The sequence below is a fragment of the Malaclemys terrapin genome, chromosome 1 (genome assembly GCF_027887155.1).
Source record: "Malaclemys terrapin pileata isolate rMalTer1 chromosome 1, rMalTer1.hap1, whole genome shotgun sequence".
In the NCBI taxonomy this organism is placed as follows: domain Eukaryota; kingdom Metazoa; phylum Chordata; order Testudines; family Emydidae; genus Malaclemys; species Malaclemys terrapin.
In genome coordinates this window covers 304,837,711-304,850,369 of record NC_071505.1, presented here as the reverse complement: position 1 = coordinate 304,850,369, position 12,659 = coordinate 304,837,711, and the positions used below count along the sequence as shown (strand labels likewise).

Genomic DNA, 12,659 nt, shown 5'->3' with positions numbered 1-12,659 from the left:
GTGATGGACATGGCAGGGGAGGAGTGTTATGTCATTCAGTCATTCAGTGTTTTGAAAAATTACGACGGACCTCAAAATTTTTTACCATGGACACTTGTGTCTGTGTATGGACATGTTGCTGACCCCTGATGGGAATGGAAGCCATGGACTCCTACAAGTACCATTAGGATAGCTGAGTAACAAAGCATTTTGATATAATTTTGCAGGCTTCTTTAACAAGCATACCAGTGATGTCATGGAAAAGAAAATGGCTGACAAACCTGTGGAAAGACCAACTTTCTTTGAAATATTTAAGGCACGATGCAGTGAATCAGGTACAGCTATTATTTCATTTGATTAAAATTAATGTACTGAAAGCATATTGTAATCAGAAGCATTTTCAGGGTGCTGTATTCTGTAGGCATTTGCAATAAACTCTATGTCCCAATGAAGAGTTGAATTTAACTTGGTTGTCTCCTTACATTCTTATGTTCTTTATGCACAAGATGTGGTTGTAATTCCAAATGGTTTTAATAATGGCTCAAGACTAATAAATGCTCTAATATTTAAATATACTTAATGTTATCAAGATCTTAAATCTCTTATATGTCAGTGTTAAAATTTATTCACTTGTAAGTTGCCTCCAGCTCTAGGCTCAGAAGTGCTAGTGGTCATGATTCTTTTTTCAAATATACTGTATTTTGTGACTTATTCATGTTGAGAAGGACTTCTTATTTTTTAAACTCCTATATTGCTGGTTTTAGCAAAATGGGTCCAGTTTCCCTTCTAACTGTAAAAGAAACCTATTGTTTAACCACGGTTCTTCTTGGAGTATATTTCAGTGTGGATTGTACTGTAGATTCACATGTGCCACGTGCATACAAACTCAGAATTTTTTTTTGATAGTAGTATGTATCGGTGCTGTGCATGTGCCTTGTACCACCTCATACTTCCATATGAGCGCACAAAGGGTGGAATGACTGCAACCTTCCCTCCCTTCCCTTTTTTTCCCCATGGCAGTGAGATGGAACCTGGACAGTGTACACAGTTTTTAGCTTAAAACTCAACCTTTCATGAAGAAATTGTTCACTCTCATTGTTTTCTTAATTTTTTTTGGACTGGGGGAGACCTCCCATACAATCCCTTCAACCACGGAGTGAAAAATTTTGTGCCAACCACTGGCGTAGCAGACTCTCTAAACCCACAGGGTTTAAATCATGCCCGTCATTACTGAATACAGTAAATTTCACCTGGCTAATGGTACAGATTTACCTTGCAGCATTATGCCATGTGCCCTCTTATATTTATGTGATACTGGTTGCCAGACTTCTCCGGAGATTGCTACAGTTCTGGCTCTGGTCAGTCTATTCCTCTGCAAAGTCACTGACAAAGAAGGCTCTAATACTCCCTTGTGTCTTCGTGGTGCTGACAGACATGTTTGCCATCAAGGACAATGCCAAGTGCTCAAACTTCTGTTCCAGAGGGGGCATGACTCTTGGATCGTTGCCACATGCCTTCCTTCTACAGTGGTACTAATACATACTCTGGGTTAATTAATAAGTAAAAAGTGATTTTATTAAATACAGTAAGTGGGATTTAAGTGGTTCCAAGTAGTAACAGACAGAACAAAGTGAATTACCAAGCAAAATAAAATAGAACACGCAAGTCTATATCTAATACAGTAAGAAAACTGAATACAGATTAAAAACCTCACCCTCAGAGGAATTCCAGTAAGTTTCCTTTTACAGACTAGTCTCCTTCTAGTCTGGGTCCAGCAATCACTCCCAACCCCTGTAGTTATTGTCCTTTGTTCCAGTTTCTTTCAGGTATCTTTGAGGTGGAGAGGCTATCTCTTTAGCCAGCTGAAGACCAAACTGGAGGGGTCTCCCACGGGCTTAAATAGACTTTCTCTTGTGGGTGGAGACCCCCTCCTCTCTCTTATGCAAAGTCCAGCTCCAAGATGGAGTTTTGAAGTCACATAGGCAAGTTACATGTCCATGCATGACTCAGTTTTTACAGGCAGCAGCCATTGTTTACATGCTACCCTGAACGTCCTCAGGTAGACTTCTTATGTGGATTGGAGCCTTCCAAGATTCATTGTCCTTTAAGTGTTTCTTGATTGGGCACTTAATTTTCACATTCCTTTCTCAAGAAGCAGACCAAATGCTTTACTAAGGCTACTTAAAAATCAAGCAAGTACACAGCCAATATTCATAACTTCGAATACAAAAATGATACATGCATACATATAGGATGAATAGATTCAGTGGATCATAACCTTTACAGATATATGTTACATGGAACATGTAGCATAAAACATATTCCAGTTATGTCATATATACATTCATAAGCATATTTCCATAAAGCCTTATGAGGTGCACCATCACACAGGCCATGCTCATTCTCATAGCTCCCTGCTGGCCAACGTAGTTCTGGCTGATAGACCTGTTACAGATGTCCACGTGACCACCAGTCAGTTTCTCAGATTGCCCAAACCTGTTGTCAAAGATCAGGCTCAAGTACTCCACCCAGACCCAAGGTCACTACACCAGATGGCTTGGATGCTGGCTGATTGAGCATCACAGAAAGGGACTGCTCCTTGCATGTTCAGGAAACATTGGCACAGAGCAGGAAGCTATCCACACTTTCAAATGGATGAGGTTCTTAACATTGGCAGCCCGACACGGCCAAGACCTGCTGCAGGCCCCAGTACTGAAGATTCTCGACTATTTGCTGCAGCTGAAATACTTCGGATTTTAATTAGCTACATCAAGATCCAGCTGGGAGCACTATCAGCGTATCATCCACTGATAGTTGTTCTTAGTCTTCTCTCATTTGTTAGTATCAGAATTTCTTAAGAGTCTAATGCATGCTTAATCACTGGTTAGAGATTTAAAATTTTTATTAAAGCTAATGTTAAAAAAATATATATATATAATATATAGGTTGGGAAAAGAGTGTCTGTACATCTGGGTATAGTGCTTAGATTATCCACAAATATAAAGTTAGTTTTTAAAAGTCATATGATACATAGAGTACATAATCAGCAGTAACCCAAATTTAGGTGAATAGATTTAACAATACAGTTTAGATATTAGAATCCGAATACTCGGGTACGTCACTCATGAAAAGTTGTACAGAAATTTGGTTGTGGAAAGCAAAGAATATCAATGAGTGGAGATTATCCCTCAGTAATTGAGAATTAGGTTGGTTGCCTATTTAGAAAATACAATCCATGAGGAAAGTATCTACTTCAGCATGGGACTTCAACATCCTCTTAAAACTTATGGAGCCCCTCTCCTCCCCCGTCTGTCCCTCCTCCCCCAGCACCTATTGGAATGCTCCATCTGTTATCTTACTCTCAAAATAGCCTTTTTGTTGGTCATTACCTTGACCAGAAGAGTAAGTGAGCTTCCGGGACTCATGGCAGAACTCCCATATACTTAATGCCATAAAGACAAAGAAGTACTGAGACCTCATGTAAAATGCATTCCAAAGGTAACTTCTGAGTTCCACTTAAAATAATCAGTTAACTTTCTTGTGTTCTTCCCAAAACCACATTCCACACCGGAGGAGAAGAAGCTACACACTATGTGATATCGACAGCACTTTTTTGACTGTCCCCACCTCTGTTTGTGGTCATAGCTGGCTGCTCCAAGGACCAGGCTATTTCATTGCAAAGATTGCCTAAATGGCTTATGCTTTATATCTCACTGGGTTACCAGCTAGGCAATGTGACTCTCACTCACTCTGACTATTAAGGCTAACTTCACCAGAGCACAAGCAACATCCTCTACTTGCTCCTGAAGTATACTGATATCTGAAATCTGCACGGCAGCTATATGGCTCCACCCTTTCATATTTGTCAAGCATTATGCACTGGATTTAGCTAGTAGGTCAGATGGCAAGTTTGGAAGAGCAGTACTCCTATCTCTATTTGACTGATGCAGCTGTGATACTCCTACTATCTAGAGATGACACTGCTTGCCATTCACGTATAGTGGGATCCACACGTACTCAAGGAAGAAATAACGGTTGCTTTGTCCTACAGTAACTGTGGTTCTTCAAGGTATTGTCAGTGTGGATGTTTTCGGAGTCTCAGCTAACATGGGCTCTGAGCTGTGAGGGAGCTAAGGGAAGCTTGTGACTCCTCTGCCCTTTATGCCTTCATAGGGCAGCACAAGGAGGCACAGCATATGTGTGCTGTCCTGGCTGACACTGCTGTTCAAAAAAAAAAAAAAAAAAATAGTAAGCTCTCATGTGCATGAGGCTTATGTGCATGACAATGGGATCCACACAGACTACAACATCTTGAAGAGTCACAGTTACTGAAGGGTAACTGTTCTTTTGGTAAAAAGCCACAGTAGTAGTTTTGTCAACATTCTTTGGTTGTTCTGTCAACATCAAAATTGAAAGGCGTACTATAATATAAAAGTACATGTTAGAGGAGTGTTGTTGGGTTTTATAACAGGCTGGTTTAAATGTCCAGTATATCTCAGCTATTGTATAATTACCTTCGTGGAACATTAAACTGATTTGAATTCAGACAACAATTTATGATTAAGTTAGGGTTCCTCAAAAAAAAAAAAAAAAAAAATATATATATATATATAAAGGCTAGGTTAAATTACATATAAAAATGTGATATTTTTCTTTATAGACTTAGGACCGATAAGTCTCAACTGGTTTGAGGAACTCAGCACAGAAGCTCCACCCTATGAATCTGAAACATCAGAGAAACCTGAATACAGAGCTGGCTGGCTTGATCAAAGTGCTACTAAAACTCCAAGGGGGAAACCCTCTACATATAGCCAGTTGGCATCAACGCCAATGATTTTCAAAGAACAGAGTGTAACGTTGCCACTTTTGTCTTCTCCGATAAAAGAACTGGGTCAGAAGAAAATAGAAGCAGGTGAGTAACTGGGTTTGTTTGAAGTAAAAGTGTGCTTATAGCTTCCCACAGCCCCCTAAAACAGGGACTTTATATTTCATTATTATAGTTTCCCATTAGTACTACAATAAATAATGCTATCACAGACATTAAATAAGAAAAAGACATACAGTACTAGGCCCTCTAATTCACCCTGTATAAGTGCAGAATTCTTCATTACAATGAATTCACTCTTGCAGTGAGCTCTGTATGGCTCCATGCGCACAGAACTCACTGCAGGATTGGGTGTGATATCTTTTCCAGTGCTTTAATCACTCTTTTTATATCAGCAGAACGTAAACTTGGAATTGCTAGCTCCCAAATGTAGGGAGAGTCCAGGAATGAATTTTGCTTACCCTACTTTTTAAAAAGTAAAACTAGTGTATATTTAATGTATATACATGCATCCGACGAAGTGGGTATTCACCCAGGAAAGCTCATGCTCCAATATGTCTGTTAGTCTATAAGGTGCCACAGGACTCTTTGCTGCATTTAATATATAAACATTCTAAAAGGTTAGTTTGCTGGTTTGGGATAAATAGAAAATGTCTGTTGCCAATTTGAGGTCCCATGCAGTCCTAAGGGCACTCACTGAACTTTCGAATCAAGATGTGTAAGTTTTAAGGTATATAGATGTAAGTTTGTTGTTAATTTAATACAATTGTAAGCTATGGAGTGTGGCCATATTGGTGAATAAAATCTTCAATATGAAAAGAGAAGGTTCTTTCCCTTTTCAGGTAGCATTTCACTTAAGACTGTACCTCGTTATGTACTTTGAGGAAGACGCTAATTTTCACTCTAGTTTTGACATATCTAGAAGTTCTAGCATCTATGCCTCTTGGACCAGAATTAGATGAACTATAAAAATGTTTTCTGCATAGGTATTTCTGATGCAGCCATTGCTACTATATCTGATTTGTACATTTACTGTAAATTTGTGTCCTTCCTTTCAATATTGGCTTCTGCTGAAACTGAATCTCTTGATATATATCAGAGGCATACCTAGATTCTACAATAAAGCCTTTAAAGATGTTCAGCAAGTCAGAATAGTATTACAAAAGATGTAAATCAGGGCAGTTTATGGGCGTCCCATTTTAAAAAGGTTATTTGAGCTGTTTTGTATTTCAGTGCTTTACAATATATTTGTGTAATGGTTCGAGGATATATCTTAGTATCATGTGGCCAGATTTTGAACCCCTACTCTCACCGATGAGCAGTTATTTATACAAGTATTCTCATCTGAGTCAATGGGAAAACTCATATGAGTAACTGCTCACCATCTAAGAGGTTCACAGTTTAACCCATAGGCTTCCAATGGCCAGGGTGGAAATGCTCTTCTTCATTTACTAATTCTTGACAATTAACTGTTCATGAGACATTTGTAATACAAATAGGTACTGTCTGGCACTGTACATAAAACCAAAAATATTTCTTCTTTATGCTAGCTCATTCAATCCAAGAAATTTATTTCTTGTGCAGACCTGGGAGAATGCTGGTACAATATATCTGTGAAGGAGCTTTATGGCCTGCAAAAATCATTTCTCCTGTAGTAACAGGAAATGCAATGACATTGCACATTGACTGCTTTGCCTACTTGACATAATCTATAGTGAAGATAAATACAGACTAAATTTAATAAATATTTTTTAAAAAGAATGAGGCTTATTAAATGAACTTAACTGAAGTTCTGAGCATGTATTTGAAATATTCTTGGTATTGTCATTTTGACTAGAATTTGTGAACATATTCCAGCTTGATCAAAAGGATCATTATTAGAAATGTAAGTAACATTGAACAATGTTTCTTTTTAAAAACTAAGGCTTAGTTAAGCACATTTTAAAAGGTAAGTTTATTTTTAAATTTCATAATAAAAATAGTTATATCTGCAGGATCTGGTTAACTATTGTACTGTATATACTATACATTGCAGGCAAAGTCAATTTGATTAACAAAGAACATAGAACAAGTCCACATGTTATGAAGACAAAATTTGATCAAACAGATGAAATATTTTCACCTCTCAATACCTCCCTCAGTGTAAGGTATGTTATGGATGTTAACACTTTTTAAAATGACTTAATATATTTGACTTAATATACACCTCTACCTCAATATAACGCTATCCTCAGGAGCCAAAAAAGCTTACCGCGTTATAGGTGAAACCGCGTTATATCGAACTTGCTTTGATCTGCTGGAGTGCGCAGCCCCGCCCCCCCAGAGCACTGCTTTACCACGTTATAGCCGAATTTGTGTTATATCAGGTCACGTTATATCGGGGTAGAGGTGTATTTTATAGGAAGGCTATATTTAAATTCAAATTATATTATAAAAACTTTTGGCTAGCACGGGTGGAAACGTTAGAGTTTCAGAACAGTGGATAATCTTGCATATATACAGTAACTCCTCACTTAACGTTGTAGTTATGTTCCTGAAAAATGCGACTTTATGCAAAACAATGTTCAGCGAATCCAATTTCCTCATAAGAATTAATGTAAATGAGGGGGTTAAGTTCCAGGAAAAATTTTTTCAACAGACAAAAGACTATATTATATATATTGTGTGTGTGTTTATATATATGTATATATACATACTCACACACACACACAATATATATATAAGTTTTAAACAAACAATTTAATACTGATACACAGTGATGATGATTGTGAAGCTTGGTTGAGGTGGAGGAGTCAGAGGGTGGGATATTTCCCTTACTGCTAAATGATTAACTGGCAATTGGCTGAGCCCTCAAGGGTTAACTCTCTACACAAGGCAGTAGGAATGGAGGGAGATATGCGCATTTCCCTTAAGTACACTGCCTTGTTAATTAGATCAGCTTGCTGACAGGCAGAGTTCTGGTCTGTCCCCCCTGCTCTATGGAAGTTGGGGTAAGTGAGGTGCAGGAGCAGGGGGGAGGGGGACACCCTGACATTAGCCCCCCCACTTCCTTCCCACCCCCCCCGCACAGCAAGCGTCTCCGGGAGCTGCTCCAAGGCAGAGGACAGGAGCAGCAGATGGCAGTGGGGGGAGGGACACAGCTGAACTGCAGGCCTCTGCTGCACAGGGAACTTAGGGGAGCAGGGAGCTGATAGGGGGCTGCCAGTCCACCCTGATTCTAAGCCCCCACCAGCTAGCTGCAACGGGCTGCTCTTCCTGCAAGCAGTAGACAAAGCAGGCGGCTGCCAAACGACCTTAGAAGGGAGCATTACACAACTTTAAATGAGTATGTTCCTTAATTGATCAGCAACCTAACAATGTTAACTGGGACGACCTTTAGTGAGGAGTTACTGTACATAGCTGAGTGATTTGCAAATGGATTATCAGCTATACTTGGAATTTCCCCTATTTTAGGTTTGTTGGACTCTTAAAAAACTTTATTAAAATACTCTATTTCCTTTTTATTTTTAAACTGTAGCATAATGTGTCTAGGATGCTTTAGTTGACATCTCAACTTCACAAATTCTTAGCATTTGATACAATGACCATAAAATACTAACTGCAACATATTAACACATGCACTATTCATAAAATTTGTATTGTAAAGGAGTTAGTTTATGACCAAATGGTGCAAGTCCCTGCAACATTCAAAATTCTAGAATTTTTTTTTTCCAGATAAACCAGGCCAAAGTATCTGAAACTGTAGAACACTTCCTTAGTGAAGTATGTTCATTTAAAATAACAATTGAACTATGAGCTTGTATGCCAGATTTTAATACAATTCAATCAAAGCATTTATTGAACAGGTGGTATAAGCGCATGGAAACTGGTATTGATCATGGAATATCTTCATTGTTCCTTATTTTAATTATCACATGCAATGTTACTGGATCTTAAATATTTCATGAGTTATGTTTTGATGGCCCATATAGCTAAAGTAAAACTGCAAATATTTTTTTGTGTGTGAAGGCAATATAATAGAGTGTAAAATAATGTCTATTAAGAAAGCTTACCATTTAACTTTGATGAGTAACAATTTTTTTCTTTGATTTTGTTATTTAGTCCAGCTGCTTTAAGGGATATTTACAGAACACCACAAAGAAATAATATTCCTGGTGAGTATCTGTGCTCCTCTCTTACTAACCAGAATATTTATCTCTAATGATCATTGGATGACTTAATTAAATGTTCTTATTTCTAAAAAAATTTCAGTGCGATGTGGACGCTTGTTTTGCACACCTAAACTTTTGGAGGTAAGCATTTTATTTCCGGGTTTAAAGTCATAGACTTTAAGGCCAGAAAGGGACCATTAGATCATCTAATCTGACCTTCTGTATATTACAGACCATTAAATTCCAGGCAGATGCCCTATGTTGATCTCAATGACTTTAGCTAGACTAAAAGAATCCAAACTGTTGTGTGCCACAGGCATAAAACAGAAGATACTGAGGTACTATCAATGCCTGAACCTCTTTCAATGGCATTGAATTAATTAGGTGAGATATGCCCAGATGATTTTAGCTGCCAATCCGTGCCACATGCTTCAGAGGAAGATGAAAAAAGCCTAAGGTCCCTGCTAATCCAAAGTGGGAAAAAATTCTTTCCTGATCCGAGAGCTGGCAATCGGTACGACCCTGAGCATGTGAGCAAGATGCACCAGTCAGGCATCTAAGCAAGAGTGTTGTTTTAAAATATACTTTAAAAATTATTTGATGTATTTCTAGGTTACGACACCAAAATGTATTTCTGAAGGCCTGGGAGCAGAAGTGGATCCAGATATGTCTTGGTCAAGTTCTTTAGCCACACCCCCTACGCTTAGTGCAACAGTGATAATCGGTAACACTAAAAATGTGTGGTATTTTAAGGTTAACATATTTGGCTTAAATGTTCTTATAATCCCAGGAACACGTGACTGAAGAGTGAACTGGATATTTATATGGTATTTATATGACCTCTTTGTCTTTACTGTAAAGTGGTGTCCGTAATTCAGCAGTAGCAGTTGGTTTTCAACAACATTATCCTGAAAGGAAAACGTGAACCTGAACTGTGTTGTTGCTCTTTGAAAGGCTAGTTCCTTTATATCAGGGCTTAGGGCATATAATAATAGCATCCTAGCTGACAGAATAACATAGCAACATTTATAGGAACAAAGATTAACATGTTACATTGATTGCCTGCATCCATACCACCTCAAGCTGTGATTTTTATAAGGTCAACCTAAACTATGTCAGGCTGGGTCGGCACTTAGATGTAATATTTCTAGGAGAAATAAGATTCAGTAGTAAGTGGTATTGGTTATTCAATAGGTTTAATTTGCCCCAAAATTCAGTATTGAAAAAACGTGCCCACAGTGGGTTGATGGGCACTGGGCTGCTGGGGACGTGGTCTTTCAGATTAAATACAAAACCAAACAGCTGCAATGTTTGATCTCAAATGTGTTTATATGTCATTGTTGGATGAACTAATATACTTAGTTTGTATAATCAGTTTATAAAATACTCTGATATATCTGGATGAAGCACACTATATAGGTATAAATATTGTTTCAGATATTGGTGTGCAATATCTAACACAATCATGCTAAATTGTGGCAGCCTTTGTGATGTGGGTAGATGTCAACTCTGGGATTAGGTTGAGACCATCACATTTATTTCATTTGTGTCTGTTTCTAGAGGTGAAAGATTAGGGTGTTATCCAGATGGTCTTTCAACTTTTTCATAATTGTTTTGAAAATATGTTTACAGGTGATTTTCATAGAGCCATTCAGAATCCACATGTATTGGTCAATTTAAGAATGATGCGCAAAGTGTTTAATGGCTTAGTGTCTAGTACAGAAATAGCAGTGCAAAAGAAAAACAGGTTTATCAAGCAATACCTTCTTGCTAGACATAAAAACAAATAGTTAGTGCAATCCATCATCCTCATACTATTTTACTGTGATTATTACAAATATCCTATGTATTCCAAATATACAGTGAAATCTTGACCCCCACTCTTGCCCCTGTATGTCATCCTTAGGGGTTGGAATGGTGCAGTGGGTCTCTAAAAGCTCTTCATAATACCTGGGGGGAGTTCCTCCGAGGGCAGAAACTATGTAAGACAGCAATAAGGCTGTTTTCAGAGGACCCCTTTGCAAACCTTAGCATTAGGGTCATGTTGGGAGCAGAGTGCAGTCCAAGGAGACGGCTGTAACTTAAACAGGCCCTCAGAACACTTAAAAGCACGGGACAGAATCTCACCCATAAGCTTTTTAAATGACTGGTCCACAGATTTGAACTGTTTAAGTACTAGGCAGAAATAAATATTTTACACATTTCAGAGCAGTTTATTAGCCACATAAGTACAAATGAATTGAATTATTTTTTAATTTTAGCTAGAGGAAATGATTCAATTTCTGGAGCAAAGCAACATGATGAGAGAATTACTATGGTGAGTAAATTTAAGCAGGAAATACTGAATCTGTTTTTTAAAATTTATAGTTATGTATTTATGTATAGTTGTGTATTTAATATTCCTTGAGCCAAAAAAATGAAATATTTTAATTTCCTCTTCTCTTCATTCTGGTATCTCCAGTATGGTTTAAAACAAGTTACATTTTAATACTTAGTGTTTGCAAAATTTAGTATATAAAACCAAGCTATAATTTCATGTAATGTGTTTAGTATTTTCTGTGTTTTGAACTGATGCAAACTCCACTTGTTACTATACATAAACTATATACACGTTAGCATTATTAAAACTAGTACAAATCATAAGTATTAGTAAATCCTAGTGAGCATTTAATATTATATAATTGTTGTTTGACTCTTGGGCTTACAGGTCTTGCACAACTTTTTCTCCAGTCATGGTAAAAGGCCTGAGAAGAATGATATAAATGTACTATCCATACCAGAGACAGTAAACTTAAATACAGAAATTGATGTCAAAGACCATGGTAAGCACTGATACTTTAATATTGTTAGTTCCTTATTGGGTTTATTGTTTCTTAGCCTCAAATATTAAGTTACCTTCACTAAAAGTTTTTCTTGCATATATTTCTTTCAGGGTAGTTGACTGTTGATCAGTGATACAGAACTCATATACCTTAGAGAGAAGACTGACATGTGTTGTGAGGTCAGGAAATGCAACCATCAATGTTCAGAATTTTAGCTAGGATACAAAAGACTGTAGTAGCAGTTATTTTCCCATTCATACTCTATTAAAGTAAATATATTAAGGGCTTTTGGTAAAATTTTCAAAAGTGTCTAAGTCCCATTGACTTTCAATGAAATGGCTTTTAAGTGCCATTTTCAAAAATGACTTAAGTACTTAGGAGCTTCTTTGAAAGTCAATATGACTTAAACTCCTCAGTCATTTGGTAATGTCTACACTCCACCTGGGAGCAAGCCTCCCAGGCCAGGAAGACAGACTCATGCTAGCAGAGCTCAGGCTAGCGGGCTAAATATAGCAGTGTTAATGTTTTGGTTCGGGTTGCATCTTGGGCTCACAAGACCACCCAACCATCTGAGTCTTTCTTCGAGTGATGGTCCCTATTGTAGGTTATGCATGCGCACCAGGCGCCCAGAGTCAGAGAATTCTGAAAGTAGTGTATTTTCGTGCGCACATGTGCCCTGGCCTGCCTCATGCTTCCAGCCAAGGCCATAAAGGCCGGGGCGGACTGACTGCCTCTTCAGTTCTTTCTCACCACCGCATGGTCTGGGTCGGAACATTAGTGTCCTCATCTCTGACCTTGTTCTAACTAAATAATTATAACTATTAATTCTTAAATAACTTGTAGATTAGCAGTTTTACCAGATTTAGTAGTTTTAGAATACTG

At 37.9% G+C, this 12,659-nt stretch overlaps 1 protein-coding gene across 2 annotated transcripts in view; it reads left to right on the top strand.

The window, feature by feature from the left end:
• The first annotated feature begins 215 nt into the window (after nt 1-215).
• The window catches only part of BRCA2 (BRCA2 DNA repair associated), an 81,480-nt gene continuing 69,036 nt past the window's right edge, over nt 216-12,659 (top strand). For both annotated transcript variants that reach the window (XM_054015324.1, XM_054015323.1), the window contains exons 1-8: nt 216-314; nt 4,640-4,891; nt 6,840-6,951; nt 8,906-8,958; nt 9,056-9,096; nt 9,568-9,679; nt 11,217-11,272; nt 11,663-11,777. In XM_054015324.1, the coding sequence (XP_053871299.1) occupies nt 236-314; nt 4,640-4,891; nt 6,840-6,951; nt 8,906-8,958; nt 9,056-9,096; nt 9,568-9,679; nt 11,217-11,272; nt 11,663-11,777 (820 nt within the window). In that variant the 5' untranslated portion in view covers nt 216-235. The remainder of the gene's footprint in view (nt 315-4,639; nt 4,892-6,839; nt 6,952-8,905; nt 8,959-9,055; nt 9,097-9,567; nt 9,680-11,216; nt 11,273-11,662; nt 11,778-12,659) is intronic.